This window comes from Mytilus trossulus, chromosome 4 (assembly GCF_036588685.1).
Source record: "Mytilus trossulus isolate FHL-02 chromosome 4, PNRI_Mtr1.1.1.hap1, whole genome shotgun sequence".
NCBI lineage: Eukaryota > Metazoa > Mollusca > Bivalvia > Mytilida > Mytilidae > Mytilus > Mytilus trossulus.
In genome coordinates, this window is record NC_086376.1 from 63,325,769 (window position 1) to 63,344,669 (window position 18,901).

Below are 18,901 nucleotides of genomic sequence, written 5' to 3' on the forward strand. Positions count from 1 at the left end.
CTTGAAAGTGAACACATCTTATTTTGTATAATATGGATATGACGTTAATACTATACATATTGAAAATTAAAATTACAGTGGTAAAAAAAAAGTCTACATGCAAGTCCGTTCGCTTGAAAAAGTAAAGTACTAGTAGTCAACTGTTTGTATCCCCTTTTTATTTATGTTGATAAATTTATTGTTGCTTAGTTTCTTCTTTTACCTTTTCTAAGATCCGTTACGGGCTTCTTTTTAATTGGGATTAACTGTTCGTTTTGGAGTGTGTTTGTTTAGTCCATTTTTGCGCCAGTCCCAAGTCAGAAACATCTAGTCTTTATTGGTCTCGTGTGTGGTTTTTATTGTTGGTGTTTTTATTTCATGAGTATGTTTTAGATTTGTGTGTGACGTTTATTTAGCTAAACTATTATACATTATTGTTGAGGGACCATCTACCCCCCACCTTTTTTTACGGATGCGGTCTTATATCGATTCGCTCAGTGTATTGATGGCTGTGTTCTGCTCTCAATACCTCCACACATTTGAAGGGCCTTTTCAAAAATAACCATCTTTACACAACTTCAAAACTACCATGAACGAAAAAAACAAACCTATCACATATCATTTCGTCTTAGTAGAGTGATGCATCAATAAGTAAGTAAGTAAGTAATGACTTTATTTAAAGAGGGTGACTCAATTAGCTTTCGCTAATCTACCTTGAGGCCCTCAATCTATGATCAAATCCACAAAAAGAGGGAAAAAGCCGGCTTCTGTTGAACTTGACCATGTTGAAGAAAAAACCAAGACAACGTGACCAGTGGTCTCGGCCAGTGGTAGATTCAGAACTTTTCATAAAGTGGGGGGGGGGGGGGGCACGCCCGCTCCAATCATGCTTCAGTGATTCCTTGTATAAGCAACCAATTTTAATACACGAAAAAGGGACGGCCCCACCCCCTTTGGTCCGTCTATATACAAATATATCACTATAAATACTAGAACTGTGACCGTGAGATGATTACAGTAAAGTTTCTTCTTCATGATTTTAATGTATATTTCAACAAAATACTTTATCCACAGATTTTATAGGTTTTCATATGGACACCAATAGCTCACCTTTAATAGCAGTCTTATTCTTAGAAGTATTTTTTTTCCTAAGTTGTTATTGGATTTTAACTTCTGCTGTCAGTAACTGCGAGTATTCCCATACTTGTACTTTGCCAGTGACAGTGTCAGTTTTTGTTGTGTAATTTATGCTGAATATCCATGATATAATGTCCATCTGATATAACGAATTGTGTCATTTGGTCTCTTGTGAAGAGTTGTCTCATTGCAGAAACCCGGCATACCGTGACTTATTATTATAATGTGTAATAATGTTACGAATCATGGAACATATGATGCTTTAATTAATCAACCATTCTGAAAATTATTCTGGGGAAAAATTATAATCTGGGACAGAAATTCATGTCTTTTTTTCTTCTTTTTTATATAGATTTTGTCCCTTTAGTTTCAAACATGATATCCATTAATAAATTATCAGTATTACATTAGTTTTGATATGGCAAAGAAAAAAGACTCACTGGGTGACTTCAATTTTGACAAAAGATATTTTCCCCGGAAAGACAACGTGTCTCATTCCAATAATGTTTTTTAGTAACTGGTACCCATAGTAGATATTAGTTGAACCAGTTGTTATAAAGTCAATTATTTTTTACAGAATACAGAATTATTTTTTAAAATATTATTTTGTAACTATGTAAAATACTTAATTTTTTTTTCAATATTTGTCTGGCTCAAAATAATCCGTTTTGTGAAGATAAGGGAAAACTGGTAAACTTTCAAATCTCGCGAGATGCAATATGGCGGCTAGGTTTCAAAATTTGGCAAATCAATAATGTATAATTAATATTTATTGAAACAATAAATTCCCAGAATGTCCAAACAGGTACAGAGATACCTATGATGATAAAATACCAATAGTCTATACGTAGAGTCTTAAATTGATGTTAAATAAATAACATTTCCATCAAAATACACCTTTCTGCTGACCTGTCTGTTTGTTTACATTTTGACAGTTCAAAACATGTTGTAACATGTTGCCCGCCGACCGCTAGTAAAATGTCTTACATACCTGGAAAATAAGGTTAATTATTTAAGCATGTTTTGATTATGTTTGGTAAGATCGTATACAATTAATTTATTTTTATGTGCCATCATGGGCATCACTGTCATTTGACTTATTAATTTGTAGAAAAATATACTAAACTCACAGAAGAAATTATTAAGTAGATTAGTAAATAATGAATTGGACACTTTGATAATCTTTAGCAAAACAAATGGCCTGACCCAGTGTCCGGATGCATGGCTGTCAAGTGTTTATGAAGCAAAAGCATGATATTTTGCTTAAATTGTAAAGATCAAAGAGAAAAAAACAATAGATCAAAGGGAAATGCTGCCAAATAAGCATGAAAATGTGTGAGACTTTTTTTTACTAAAATTGTAAAAAAAAGCTTAAACACTGTCATGACTGTAATGCTTTGAAACATTACTTTCCCAAATTGTAAATTAGCAGAACAAATACATGTTACAAAATCATCAAGGTGCATGTACATTTGATGTCTGTTCCTCAAATCTACATCCATATATAAATATTGTCTATTGTCTATAAAAATGTGTATCTGCATACCCTGGGAAAGATTGATGTCTTGTCTCTATCAAATATAATCTGTGTCCAATGTAAATTCACATTCTTATATCAATGTTTGATAATGTTATTCTTTGAATCCAAGATAAATCACCCCACATCTAATCGCCCCACTTTTTCACAAACTGGCCTCACTCTTGTTTACCAACTCGCCCCACTTATATGCAAAAGAGTAAACTCCCATTGCAAATAGGTAGATGTATGATAGCATGTCCCACATAAATGAAAAGGTTTAAAATCCTGCTGAAATACAGTATGTCAACCCGCCCCTCTCATGTCACTCATGACAACTACATGTAGATAAATCAAGAGGAATTTATTAGTGCCAACTTGCCCCACTTATAAAAAGATGCAATCCCGTTGTATATCTATGTCCCTGCCCCATGTCAATACTTTAGTTATGAAAACCTTAGTCATGTTAGTGAAGTGCTTTAAAATCAAATAATTGAAATCCTTCAATTGTATGATTATGATACATTTGTACAATTAACAGGTTTCTTTTCAATTGTTATACAAATAACTAAGCTTACATGTATAAAGTTATTCTCCAAAAATGTATTTGCAATTTTATTTTAAGACTGTTAAAAAGGTTAAATGAATTTCTTGTTTTTTTTGTGTATTCTGTGTAGATTAGTTTTCATTTAAGTGCGGCTAGTTGGTGGAGCTGACAAATTATATATAGAAGTAGATTTTACCTTTTTTCAATAAATGGGGTGAGTTGACAGGGGACAATTAATTGGATTTAACCTTTTTCACAAATGAGGCGATTTTTTTAAAAAGTGGAGGAGTTGGTTAACCAGTTTAGGGTGATTTTTTGGGGAAAGACGGCTTCAAGCCGTCAATCCCCTATGGGATTGACCAGAGTGACACTCCCTCACATCATTCATTTTGATTTTATACATGTTATAGTGTGGAAAAACCCCCAACAAATCTTACTTAGATTGAAGAGAAGGAGACCCAGAAATGAATAGTTTGACTTTAAACACTTTTTTACACATTTCCCTTCTGTTTCTCACAAAATTATCGTATCTTGAACTCTCTTTTACACTATAAACGCTTATTTTACAATCCGGAAAAATTAGTATGACGAGATATTCTAAATATATCCAACCTACATTGCATTTTATAGTGACGTCATTCTTGGAAGAAGCAGGGATATCCTTCACCAGTTCACTGGTTTAATATTTCAATCATTTTTAGAGATCGTGCACTAATTACAAATTTGTATTTGTTAAATCTAAACATAATATTGTTTACTGTAGATGATTTAAACATCAACATACAATACTTTAATTTGTAGGTCAACAACTTTCAAAATCAACAAAGATCGTTGGGTTACATGAGACACGGGAAAGAAACGATTTTATTACTTTTTTTCGAGTCCTACTAATCAGAGACAAGTAGCGTCAAAAAGCGACAAGAAGCGTCAAGAAGACTATTTAGCGACAAGAAAAAAATATTCTTCTTGTCGCTTCTTGTCGCTAAAATTCTTCTTGTCGCTAATTAGTGAGACCACTTTTTCTGTAAAAATTCTGAGAATCTTCCTCCAATTCAGGAGCACCTCAATTGATGAGTAATTATCCACTAAAATAAAAGTTAATGTATTTAAACACTTCAAATGTAACATTTCATTGGATAAGTAGTCTTCTATTAAAACTAAATTTTTGTGTACCTACATTATCATTGTAATGGTAAAAAAAAAAATAATAAAAATTTGCATTTTGTAGTTTAAACATATTTATTATTTACAAATATTTCAAAATTAAGATTTGGAAACAAGCTTCACACAGTTTACATCTCTCATATTGTTTTTTTTTATTAGTACCTGATTCCCTGTGATGAGAGTTATAACTCCGAACTTCATAAAATTCATTGGAAATTTAAAACTGAATAGATTTTTCAGTCCACACTTTCTAAAGAAAAAACCTAAAAATCCAAGAGAACTGTCACAAAAAATGGAAAATGGCCCGAGCCTGCAGTTCAGTAGTACATAATCAAGATTTCAGAAAATATTGTAGTTGTTGTGAAATGACAGAATTCAGTTGAGTTTTATAATTAGCTATCAACTTTAATCAAATGTTTAGATTTAGAAGATGCAGATCTCTTTCATTGGTCCAAATTGAATCCTAAACTAAGGAAATGAAATTACATAAACAACAATTGATTTCAATATTGTCAACCTTTCTACATGTTCTAGCTGTTCTCTTTTTCATTCTTCATATGAAAACTATCAAAAGATACCCCCCCTTTCCAAAAACATAATTAAATAGAAACAAGGGCCGTCTTTCCCCTCAGAGCTATTCAGCTCTTTGATTTAATAGTGGGGCGAGTTGGTGAATAAGTGTGGCGATTTGTTGTGGGACGTTTTGTCAGTAGGCCGATTTGTCCTGCTTCCTTACCCTTTATCACTGTCCAATATGATGTCATGTTATACCAAAAGGAGGTCTAATTTAATAGAAGGCTCCTCTCATTCATTGTCATTAATGTCCTATAACATTCATTTATTTATCAATTACGGTATATTGTTTTATTCCTTTCATATATATTCATAAAAAATAATGTAGATATATGACAATGAGGCAACAACTCAACGATAATGATAATCAAACAGTATCTTTTGGGCAATATACATCATTGTTCATACAGTCTCAAACCATTCAAACGGGCTTTTGACATTTAAATTATATCCTTGTTTTAAAAATTCCCATAGGGAACATAGATATAGGAAGATGTGGTGTGAGTGCCAATGAGACAACTCTCCATCAAAATAACAATTTAAAAAAAAAGTAATCCATTTATATAGGTCAATGTACGGCCTTCAACACAGAGCCTTGGCTCACACCGAACAACAAGCTAAAAAGGGCCCCATACTTTACATTATTGTAGTATTAAACCAATTTTTAAGACATTTTGGCCATTGGCCTTCTTCAGTTTCTTTAGTTTTCTTCTCAACTACATGGCGTACATTTTTTGCCCCTTAATCTGTCCCTGAATAAAATAACCAACTAGCATCTTAAAACATGTAAGAACAATAAATTTTGATTTGCATGTACAAAATGTATGATTTAAAATGTTTTAAATTCATTGTGATACAAATGTTGAAGGAACCTGCATGACCTGCTTAAATTTATAAATAATCATGGTAATGGAGAACATACATGACATATGTGTATCCATATGTGTATCATGTGTAAATCTGTCAATTGTCATGATCGTGTTATGAACTGATATTCAAACACATTATTTTCATCATATGAGACATTCAGTAGATTTTAAAAGAATATTAATGTTTCCTATAACCATGATAACAGGTTTTGTAAATATATTTTTTATGTGAAATATTTATATTCAAATTAATATTTTTACATATTGACTTGTACTACCCATTTTGATCATCAATTTTTTGTGTTTGCTATATTTTCGTGTGTTTAACTTTGGCACTTTCATATTGGAGGCACTAAATAAACCAAAAATAAAACTACCACCAAAATTACCCAACTTACGGTATATCACCATGATCACAGAAAATAATATAGAAAATTTCTTTTAAACAGAAATTTTAAGTGTCAGTTGTATGTAATATTTGTTAAAATTTATGCCATCATATCTACATTAAATGTTACTTGACCTTTTGATTATTTTTACCTTTGCAGGTCTGGTTTCTTTTACCTGAACAGGAAACATTAGAAGATGATCTAACGACTGTAACTTCATTCTCACTTCAATCACAAGAAAGCATGTCTGACAATAGTCCACAAAATAGTCAAGTTGTTCCAAGGCTAGACCTCAATAATCAAGTAGGTACAAGTATTTTTGATAAATTACTGTAAATTCAGAAATTATTGCAAGGTTTTTATTATTGCGAATAATGCGACTGAGTTGTAAACGCAATAATTAAAACTCGCATTTTGTAATATTTTAACTGAATTAAGCATGACTTTTCTCAAAATCGTAAAAATTAAAATCGCATTCAAGTGTAAAATGACAAAATCGCAATAATAAAATCACGCAATATATTCTAAATTTACAGTATTCATGTGTTTTATCATTCCTTTGCAATATAGACAGCATTGGTGTGGAAATTCTAGGCTCAATTTTTAATATTTAAAGAGCTCTCATGCTATAACAATTATGTATTGAGTTCATAAACATTCACATGTATGATGTGTATATGAAAAGTAAGTGTAGACATGCATTATGTCAGAAGTTAGAAATTCAAAAAAAAATTCTAAGTGATGCCCTTGGAAATATAAAAAATAGTCACAATGTGTAAAATGTAAACAATTATAGGTCAAAGAACACCTTCAACATGCGCACACTAGACACGTCACAGCAAGATATAAAGGGCCCCAACATGACTAGTGTAAAACAATTTATACAAGAAAAACCAAGTCAAATCTATATAAGAAATGAGAAACACTTATGAACCACTTCAACAAATGATACTGTTTACTTTGTTCCAGATAACAAATCATGTATATGTGTGCCATTTTAAGTACATGTATAAAATATTGATGGAAAACAAACGTTTGTGAAACTAGAAAAGAATCTCTTATTTAACATTTTGGCATGTTGTTCCCAACCATCTTAAGGCAGAACAATAAGAGATTTAACCCCAAATAATCTGTTTTGTATAAAAAATTACATCACCATTTTATCAACATGATAACATGGATAATGAGTTGGCTTATGGATCGATGAAAAAAAATGTTCAAAGACACTGATTTGACAGTAATACTTTATACAAATGCATGGTTATATGAAACAATGATTTAAAGTGTATCTTTGAAAATTGACATCCTTTCCTACAACATATACTTTATAACATACACTTGATTTGCATTTTTTACAATTTTTTATCATCAACATTTCATTTGATCAGCATACAGTTGTGCATTGTACATTTATTTCACATGTCATTCCATGTAAATTATGTTTACTTTAGAATTTGTCCTAATCTGATACATGTAGATAGACCAAATGTGTATGTGCTAATTATTTTTTAATTAAATAATGTAAAATTGAATACTTTCAGTGGTAATCAAGTAGGCAATATACTGGACCATTGATTTCTATAAGAACTATTAAGATGGTTAAAAAGATTAACATTGTTATTCATATGTTGAAAAAACATTTATATCAAATTTATTCATATTGAAAAAGCATCAATTAACCTTTTTGATTTGATATTTCGGATTCAGGACTGTCAGTTATAAATTGGTTTACACAATAACTGTTGACAACACTATTATAACACATATTTTCTTTACAGATATAAGAGGGGGGATAGGACCTTTATCGGGACTCCGGGTTCCAGTGTTTTTAAGCTCCAGATTTTTGGATTGACCCTTTCGGAATCCAGGAATTCTTAATTTCGAATTTCTGGCCTTCAGAATATCATGTTTTAAAGCCCGGCATTTCAGGATCAGGACCCCTCCTACCCCCTCTCATATAAGTTATGTCTGTCATGCCTTATGTAGATGCTAATTTTTTTCAGACAAATTCTCCAAGTGATAGTAGAGAGTCTACACAAAATGACATCTCCTCCCCATCCATGCACAGAGGATTTTCTTCTGATGATAATTCTGGTTGGAAGTCGGAAACCACAGAAACTTCAGAAGGTAATTTTTATTGTTCATAATTTTATTAGGATCTAGTTTTTATGATTCTATTTTACAAATGTACTTTGAATTATGATATTAAAATTGAGACTCAGTCTTGCTAAGTTTTGAAAAAAAGATGGATAATTTAAAAATTTAAAGCTATGAGCCATTTCAATATTAAAAAAGAATTTCACTTCCAACTTTAGATTAATGCATGTTCTTCAAAGAATTTGAAATGTACATTTTCTTATAGACATATATATATACATGATGTTTTTGCAGGAAACTTGAGTTTGTCTCAGTACCCGTTAGATGATCCATCATGTGGTGAGGAGTCTCCTCAAGAGAATAATAGTCTTCATGAGGAAGCTTTGACATCAGCAATAACAGAGGTTTCCAAAGATTTTATTTCTGGCAATTTTTCTCCTGGAAAATATCCACCAGTAGAAAGTGACAGTTCTGACGGGGATCATCATTTAGATGGACATACTGGAGCTGTTTACGCCAGATATCCAGAGTCAGCTACTGGAATGTCAGATTGTGAATGGAATCCCTATGGCACAGATAATGATAACGAGACACCTAGGTCTTCTGCTAGTGATTCAGAGTTTAGAAATATTCAGGCTTTTACTGCAACAAGCTCAATGAGACAAAAAGACTCTGAGATAAGGATACCAACAGCTTCTATGAATAATGGGGAATTAAATAGAATGATTTCAAACCCCACAGTAACAAGGGATTTTGTCAGGATACCAACTGACACAGTAAATGAAGATAAAACGAGGGATACAAATGTTGAAGATATCAATAGAGATTTTATGAGGATATCCATTGATAAAGATGGTATACCCACTATGAGTTCATTGGAAGGGAGACAATTCAATAGATATGAAATTCCTTCTACCTCTGATAACAGAGAAAATGCACAATATAGACCAGCGGGTATTTCAAAATCAGAAGGACAGCAAAGTAAAACTAATAAGGAGACATCTAATGTCCTTCCTGCTTCACGTAGACTAGCAGCTGATATTGTCAAAGATTCCTATGCAATGTATTCACCAGAAAAAGAATTTGATGCAAGATCGTCTGTAAAGACAGACAAGACATCTACAACATCTAGTACCTTACTAGGATCAGGTGACAGGACATCCCAGCTAACAGCTAACCAGTATATACCAGGTAGTCATAGAGAAATGTATGGTACACAATCCTACAACCAGCTCTCTCGAAACACTGAATCAATGCCCAAAGCATCTACCTCTGAAATAAAAGGAAATGTTTTGTCAGGTAGTTCAAGCACTACAATTGTTCCTGATAGTCAGGACACAGTAGAAACTTTGGTATCTAGCAGCATGTCTTCAGTTGACACTGCTAGAAGAGAAAGTGCAAGTAAATATGGTTCTTCAAGTTCTTCTAAACCTTCTGAGGCTCCTTATGTGCCTGTTGGTGATAGAGCCAAACTTTTAGGACTACCTGAAGATTTCTTGGATCAGCCTAAACCTTCTGCATCTTCAGATTTTGCTGTGCCCAGGATAAGAGACCTCCCTCTGCTATCCAGGGTTCAGATTCCAGAGAAGGATACAGATTTACCCAGCAACTCAAAACAAGAAAGCATGTCTCAAAGAGTTTCTAAACTTTTAGAAGATGCAAGTAATTTAGGAACCACTCTTCATCATCATCTATACAGCAGAGAAGCACTGGGACTTGAAGGTGATAGAGAACCTACAGTTCTAAGATCTTACTCACCCTTGAGAAAAAGTGACAATTTTGTACAAAAGTCAGCAGAAACTCTAAGGTCTCCAGGATCTGCTCTTCTCATTAAATCTGGTGAACAGAGTGTAAGGTCTTCACTAGGTGATGAGGTTGCTAAATTAATGACCAAAAGTAATGAAGGAACTGTAAATGATTTAACAAATGTCCCATCAAATTCATCTTATGTTCCTTTGAAAATCAATACCATTTCATCAAGTGAGAGCATGAATGTAATAAGTGCACAGTCTTATCCATCACTTGCTACTGCTACTGTAGGAGGGGGACCTGGTTCTACTGATAGTCAAGAATCCGCAGACTCTTTAAGTCAGAGAGTCAAGAAAATCTTATCTGACACTGCATATGCTGATAGAAGTAGGCAGAGTACAGCAGCACCAGTTGGTTCAGTACCAACCAATTTTGATTACTCCCGTCTTCAAAGAGATCTACAAGAAATTCAGAGCAACTTAGATCCTGGAATTGATTACAATATGAGAATTTCAAATCCATCTCCAGACTTTTCAAAAGCAAGTGATAAATCTACTGAAAGTTCTAAAGCCCATAAACTTCTATGGGACCATGGGGCTGATTTAGGATACGATGATAGTTTATCAGGGAGATTTTTTGGGACGATGAAAACTGACACAGAAACAGAATGTGACAGTACATACTCTGGAAAGGGCTACAATGGGTTATCAGATACATTAGAGCTGGTTAACAAACCTCAAAAGGATACTGCAGAAGTTGTGTCAGATCAAGTAGAGTCTGACTTCGAAGACAGATCTTTGAAAGTCGCACCAGATGTGGAAGAGATTATTCGTAGGTATCAAACAGAGAAACCAGATAAGTTGATGGATTCAGGAGATAGTTCTGGTTTAGCATCAAAAGTAATGAAAATTCTATCACAGGAACCTCCCAGAAAACAGGCAATCAGTATTTTAAAATCTGCAAAACAGGAAGAGCGAGAAATGATAAAACGTATGGCTGACAAGCCAAAGCTAGAGACAAGTTATGATAGTAGCCAAGAATCAACTAACAGCAGCTTTGTCATTCAAGATAAAGATGTAAGAAAGCAGCTAGAATGGTCTCAAATGAGTGGAATAGACAAGTCCATTAATAATTCTTATCTTAGTGGACTTAAAACAGAACCATTCAGTGCTCTTGGTAATGCTAAAACATTCTTATCTTCTCAACTGGCTAAGAATGCAGATCGGACATTCAACCATAGCATTGACATAAAGACACCTTATAGACATGTACTTGACTGTTATCCTGTTTATGGTGTAGAGCGTACCAGGGGAGCTGCAGAGGTGGACCAGTTTGGTAGGACAGAGCCTGATGGAGTAAAAGAAGCATGGGCTGATGGTGCCTCTAGTCAGGAGGTTCCAGCAGAATTACTGTTTGGTGCAACAAGGTATTTAAATCTATAGCATTTCTGTTTTTAAATATACACTTGGTACATACATGTTCAGCAGTGTTTAGCTAAGATTTTTTTAGGGCAAAGGGACACAGTTTTCAGATGAAGGACATGTTAACACAAATTCTATTTGGGAAAGGGGCAACTTGATTATTTCAATAGATTTTTTAAGTAAACATATTTGATTCCGCCTTTTAACATGTAAATTTTCTAAATTATGCTAAAATGAAAATGTCATTGCGATTAATTCTAATATGCCTTTTAATACTGTGAACTAATTTATGGAGATCAATGGAAAATTAAAAAAAAAAACAAGAAAATAATGTGTTGATAATTGATGAAGAAATATTTATCTTTGATTGACTGAAATAATAAATTCACATTATTTTCCATTTATAATATCTGCACAGTCGCATGTTTCTTACTTTCAGTTCTGACACAGCTAATGTGAGACCAGGGTCCAGAGATCATCAGAGGACCTATAGTGATCCAAGAGAACTATCTCCTGAGGCAAGAACTGACAGGTAAATATATAGTTTATCACAAGTTGAAATAAGATATGTCTTTTGTTTCTGACACTTTAATATATCTATACATTTTACTGCAGCTTTTTTAAAAAAGACATTAAATTGTTTCAGAAAAAAGTACTTTGCCTTTGTACCCTCTTTTATCCAATATAATAGGAACAATAGATATATTTTACTCTAGTAAGAATGTAAGATTATTTCCAGGAACATGTATACTCAGATGTCTGGTGTGTGGTTTATAAAACTTGACACATTTTCTTTACTTATACACACAAACATCTATTCTATAAACTTAGTTATTATAGATTCCCTCTGTCCTATCATTATGTAACTAGGTCTTTTCAAATCATTTAATGGATTTAATTAAGAACTTTACATGAAATTTTACACTGTAAATAAATGTGCATGAGCCAAACATTTATAGAAGTTAGCCAAGACACAATGAAGGGGAGATAATTATAGAGATATTTGAATGTCATATGTTATTCACCTGTATGTGCAAGTTCACTGTATGTAATGGATTGTAGTGAAACTTCAAATGAAGATTCAAGTTGAATATATGATTTCTTACAAGTGGAGATAACTGCATATACATAGTTTTATAATTCATCAAATAATATTAATGTTGAGAGAAAAAAATCTCCTTATTCCATAGTCTTCGGACATTTGAAATTTTACAACACGATAGATAATCATTTTGTTAACTTGCTCTCAGACAGTACCTCAAGTTTGTACTCATTTATATTTTTTTTTAAATCAATCAACCAAATTATATTTCGTTTAAAGATAATATTCCAGCTGAATTTTTTGTGTGGAATGGAAATCTTTTTAGATAAGATTAAAGTAACAGTTTTTATTTGACAGCAAAAAAATTTGTGGGATCATATAATGGTATGATGTTGTCATCTGTGTTGTCTGAAGACACATTGGTTTCCTGACAATTACTTTAGTTTACGTGAATGAATCTCTTTGAAATTTAATAAGAAGCTTCAATACCACAAAAGGAAGGTTGGATTGTTTTAGGGGATGATGGTCTCAACTGTTTAGGAATACAGTACAAAAGGGGTCCAAAACAAGCATTTTTCCTTTCAGGATAATAACTTGAGTATAAATATTTCAATTGCTCTAAAATTGTTCCACAATACAAGTAGAAGGTTTGGATTCATATTGGGGGTTATGGTGCCAATAGGTTAGGAATTCCGGGCCAAAAAGGGGCCAAAAACAAGCATTTTTGTAGTTTCTGGACAGTAACTTGTATGTAAGAGTATGGATCTATCTGACATTGTACCACAAGGTTCCATTTCTCAAAAGGAAGGCAGGGATCGAGTTTGGGGGAAATTGCTCCAAGGGGGGATTCAAAAAGTTTTGGGGTTCCAATTTTTTTTCAAAATATTTAAGAAGAAATCTTTAATTGCACAGTATTGCCCAATAGATTTGTAAGATCTTGATATTTGTTTTGTGTTAGAAACCTTTATTATGTCAAAAATTTGATAACAATCCAAATTCAGGCAGTACCAAGCTTGAATATTGTGTCCAAATTTGGCCCAACTGTTCAGAGTTCAACCTCTGTGGTCGTATCAGGCTGCACTCAGTGAAGCATTTTATTTCTGCATGTTATACTATATATTCATTTATAACATAAGATATCATACATAATTATTGAAATTGATCATTTTCAATTGGATCATTTTCAATATGCCTTAAGGCTTTAAATAAATATACGCAGTACAAATATACTTGCAATGCTAATAGAAGAGAAAGTCTCATTCAGAAAGCCTGTTTGATTCCCAATACTTTAACATTTTCTATAGCTTTAATCAAAATACTTTCTGTTATAATTACACACTGGTATATTTTGAATCATTTACTTTATTAATGTAGCGCTCCTGTTGTGACTGTGGAAGTTGCTACAGAAACTGAGTAAGTGACCTCAGTGTTATGGTATCATGGTCACTCACATTAAATATTGTGTGTTGTTAATGTATTAACTATTTGTGATAGCAGAACACTCAGTGCATCCTTTGCACCCCTCACATGTTTGTAATAGACTTATCAAATTTATTCGTTCTTTGTGTAATCATACGTTTTTTGATTGAGTTAAGTCTGCTAATTGATATTTTATCGTATGTTTTTATATGTTGTGATGTTATGCTATTGTTTCAGAAAAAGGGAGACGGTTTGGGCCCATTAAAACGTTTAATCCCGCTGCAAATGTTTGCACCTGTCCTAAGTCAGGAATCTGATGTACAGTAGTTGTCGTTTGTTTATGTAATATATACGTGTTTCTCGTTTCTCGTTTTGTTTATATAGATTAGACCGTTGGTTTTCCCGTTTGAATGGTTTTACACTAGTAATTTTGGGGCCCTTTATAGCTTGTTGTTCGGTGTGAGCCAAGGCTCCGTGTTGAAGGCCGTACTTTAACCTATAATGGTTTAATTTTTAAATTGTTATTTGGATGGAGAGTTGTCTCATTGGCACTCACACCACATCTTCCTATATCTATTAACAATGGGAAATATGAAAAGATAAAATATTTCAGATTGAAAATGTATCACCCTTATACATATTTTTCTTGCAAAGGGTTATAATTCTTTTCTAATTTAGGAAATAATTACAATAATTTCATTTCTTATCATGACTTATACAATGCACTGAAACTCTGATTTTGACATTTGATTAGGAACTTGCCTTGTTTGAATTTTCCTCAGAGTTCAGTATTATGTGATTTCACTTTTTCTGATACCTTTATAGTTAGCTCATAATTTTATTTATTGACAATTTCAAATTCAGCAGATATTAAAAGTGTTCTATTGAAGCCTGAATTAAATTAAAAAGGTCTAAACCAGATGCAAAATATATATGTATTGTTTGAGTTTTTGCACTGTAATTTGATGTGACAATCATTTGGAATGTATACACATATGTTATACACACTTCCCTAACTCATTTGTAAGTTAAAAAGTTGCTATTACTGTATTTTCATTTGTAAATGTCCATGTGCATATTAGGGTAAGTGAATGTATAATATACTGCATTCTCCATTGAAGATAAAAATTCTGCTTTCAGATAAAAAAAAAAGTTGCAAGTAGAATGACAATTCTGATTTAAAGTTCAAATTGTGCAAGTACACCAAAAGTCTGCAATAAAGATAAAATAATCTGCTTTATAGATTAAAATTGTCTGCATGGAAGATTAAAAATTCTGCATAAAAGATCAAATTTGTGCACCAAAATTCTGCATTGAGGATGAAACATCTGCATTAAAGATGAAAATTCTGCCAAAATGATGAACTTTAGAATAAGAAATGAAAAGTAATAACATGTTTGTTTTCATCAAAGACTTTAAAGATTAAAAATGTTCAATATGAATTCACAATTTAAATAGAAAAATTATTGTCTATAATATTTCAGACCTTGACCTTAAAAATGTCTGTGTATTTAAAAAGAAATTAAAAATCCCAGCTTTTACATTTATAGAATATTTAATTGTCATAGATTTCATTTTATATTAAAAATAACCTATTGTCATGAATCTTAAGATTGGTGGGAAACAAAAAAACATGTTTGTGCAAGAAAATTGAAAACTACAAATGATAAAATTTAAATGCCTTATTTTTAAAGTTATCTGAAATTTAAGTTGACTTTGAATCATAATGGAATAATTTGTAACAGAATTATCAGTGTAAATGATTTACATGTACATTTTTAATGATTTTTGTTGACATTGCGACTTATTGAATAGAATGTTTAATATGTGTATTTCATGTTTGTGCCTGACTTAGAGGAAAGTGTTATACATTGTGATAAAGAAATGATAAAGTTTTATGTATTGAAATTGAAATGGATAACTCTCAAAATGGCCTTCTAAACAGGTATTTTAATGCTATATTGTTAAATAAGATGTTTTTTTGGTTGCAAAAAAAAATTTGAAGCCTGAGATGAAAGTTTCGAATTTAAACATAAGAAAATAAAACTTGTTGACATTTTAAAGATAAATGCAAATATGTTGCCTTGGATATGATAGTATGTCATGTATTACTATTTATTATATTAACAATTGCACAGTTATTAATGACCCGTCTTACTTGCTTATAAGATCAATGTCAAGACAAAACACCTAATTTACAAAAAGAAAAATACCCATGTCTAAATTTTTACCATTAAACAGGATCTAGATATATAGAATTCTTTTATCTGATTATCATAACTGTAACTATGCACCAACAACTTATTGATCATTCAATTCCAATATAAAAAAAATCTAATAAGGTATTGATAAAAGTGCTAAAAAATTTCACACCAAAAATTAACCCTTACTGGTACTTTCTTTCATAAAATAAAAACACAAAAATTTCTTTATACCAAAATATCCTGATATTTGTATTTGAATGTAGAATATTCAAATTAAGTAAAAGTCTTTACTTGTAATGATATGATATGAGTCAGAGGAACTTTTCTATGGTTTTATCCTAAGGTGCATTTGTTCAATTATTAAAGTTGATGCATATGTATGTATTTTTGTATGTATCAACACTGTATTTTCAGAGATGGGCACACAAGAAGCAAATCTGAGGAGCCTAGATATGGGGAGGAGTTACCTAGAGATAGATTTTATAACTTAGAACCAGCTGTTTCTGCTACAGACAGAAGAGCAGCATCATCACCTCATGGGTAAGTTCAAAGTGTAAATAAAATGATAAAATCTAAACTTACAACATTAGATATTTTCCCCAAGTTTCCCGTACAAAATTGGCATCCTCCCCCTCCCCCAAAATAAAAAAATAAAAAAGAGAAAAATTTAAAAAAAAAATAAAAAAAATCATTTAATATATTTTATTTATTGATAAAAATCATTTAAACAGTAAAATGTAGGAAATATAAAAAATTTAAAATCTGGAATTGATAAAAACCTATACCATTGAAACAAACATTATATAGTAAACAGTAAGTCAATTTATCATTCTTGCAATTGTAGGGACGAGAGAGAAAAAGAGAAGTTATTGGATGTCAGAAAAAAGGAAACCATTACTACACCACCTTCAGGTAAAAAAAGTCTTATGTAATATTGAGACGCTCTGGGTCCTCCACCAATAACAATTGACCACCACAAAATAGCACCAAATTGCTTAAAATGTGTTAAACACCAATCAATCAATCAGTGTAATATTGAGAGATATCAATACAAACAAAAATAACAGTGAAAATGTAATGATCAATATAGAAAAAACTGAATATTGTAATGTGGTATTGTTGATTTAAAAAATCATAATCAGCTAATTTTTTTCAGGAGGTAATTTTTCGATATATAATTTTCTATGCAAATTACTACATATGCAAATTCTTATTTGATGTAGAATTAATCTTCTCAATACAAGCTTATTTATACAAATGCAGTAAACCTTTAGTTTTCTTGTACTTATTGAAAAATTAAATGAGTGCAAAAACACACAAAATAACCAAAAAATACACATGACAGATATTTGCTTCATATGGAATAAAAAAAAACACAAACAAGAATCTAAAAAAAAGTGAACAATATAACACACAACTCCAACATCTGCAGCAAATATTCATATTCTACAAACAAATATTGTGTGGCTACCCCAGTAAAAATTTACATAAACAATTATTTTTGCCATTACATACCATATGTAATGAGACATAAGTAATCATATGCGGTAAGATTCAAACATATTCAATGTTATACTCACAATTTAGTTCAAATCTTGGACTCCTGTTTTTATTATTATTATATATTATAATGGTTAACCACTACTATGTGCAATATACAAATTCTTGAATATGGATTTCAGTATTTAGACGACCTCGTTTAAAAAATTACCACAGTTTTACTAGATTCTATAGAGGAGGTATATTATGTGATTGCAGTGAATATATAACTTGCTTATGTAATTGTTGCATCATTTTTATTTTTAGAAACATAAACTTCATTTAAAAGGCTTTCTTACAGTGTACTTGTACATTTTGTAGATACATGTATAATGGTTTTTTTTTCAACAGATTTTCTAATACATTTACTAACATAAAACTCATAAAACATCATGGCTTCTGTGTTGTATAGAAATAATATGTTAAACGTGCATTCATAATTGATTGAAAATGGTGAATTGAAATGTAATACTTAGGAGAAGTCTCATTTGTGAAACAATTTAAGTGGTAACATCAAATTTATTGCTGCACCATATAACTTCATCCAAACACTGTAATTTGATCAAAAATCATATATATATATTTAAATGCCACTGGTGGTCAAGTTTGTCATATATGACTCTATATGAAACGTTGATTTAAAGAAGTTAAATAATTGAATGCTTTCTATTAAAAGAAACAATTCATTTCACTAGATATTGTGGTACAATATACAATTATGGCCTTTTGAGGAGGTGAATATTTAAAATTGTCAACCAGTGTAAATCTGAGTAAGGGAGTTTCAATAAGGCCTTGTGACATATTCTACTTGCATTGATGGTGTTGTCACAATATGAGAGGATTTAATTTTTGATATGTAAATACTTATATTCTGAGAATTTATATAAATTTATTTTATTCATATATTCTGAGAATTTATATAAATTTATTTTATCAATGAATATTCCCCTGACTTTTCAGATTCCAGTCCCAGCTCAGTAGGACAACTGTCAGATTCAGACAACAGTTCTAGAAGGAGAGATGCTGCAAGACTGAGACCTTACAGGTTTGTATTGGTGTTTTACTTGCTCTGGTTCTATAACTACTAGTCCATGTACAAAGTTATTTAGATAGTCCATCGAGTGTTATCTTTTATTAGTTTCCCAAAATTAGCAGTTCAGTAGAAAATAGTAGAAATTGGATGTTAATAATTCAATGAGTTTTATTTACAAGTCTGAATAAAGAAAAGAGTTTATACTAATTCCTTTGTTGCAAAG

General features: G+C 31.6%; 1 protein-coding gene across 9 annotated transcripts in view; it reads left to right on the plus strand.

Annotated features, from left to right (window-relative positions):
• Nucleotides 1-1,822: 1,822 nt before the first annotated feature.
• Nucleotides 1,823-18,901, plus strand: part of LOC134715732 (uncharacterized) — a 41,810-nt gene continuing 24,731 nt past the window's right edge. For 5 of the 9 annotated variants that reach the window (XM_063578105.1, XM_063578104.1, XM_063578107.1 and 2 more), the window contains exons 1-9: nucleotides 1,823-1,921; nucleotides 6,334-6,477; nucleotides 8,178-8,301; nucleotides 8,566-11,446; nucleotides 11,881-11,973; nucleotides 13,858-13,896; nucleotides 16,521-16,646; nucleotides 16,951-17,018; nucleotides 18,606-18,690. In XM_063578105.1, coding sequence (XP_063434175.1) covers nucleotides 1,910-1,921; nucleotides 6,334-6,477; nucleotides 8,178-8,301; nucleotides 8,566-11,446; nucleotides 11,881-11,973; nucleotides 13,858-13,896; nucleotides 16,521-16,646; nucleotides 16,951-17,018; nucleotides 18,606-18,690 — 3,572 coding nt within the window. In that variant the 5' untranslated portion in view covers nucleotides 1,823-1,909. Of the gene's footprint in view, nucleotides 1,922-1,959; nucleotides 2,153-6,333; nucleotides 6,478-8,177; nucleotides 8,302-8,565; nucleotides 11,447-11,880; nucleotides 11,974-13,857; nucleotides 13,897-16,520; nucleotides 16,647-16,950; nucleotides 17,019-18,605; nucleotides 18,691-18,901 lie in introns of those variants that run through there. The other 4 variants (XM_063578112.1, XM_063578110.1, XM_063578111.1 and 1 more) reach the window with 4 other exon arrangements.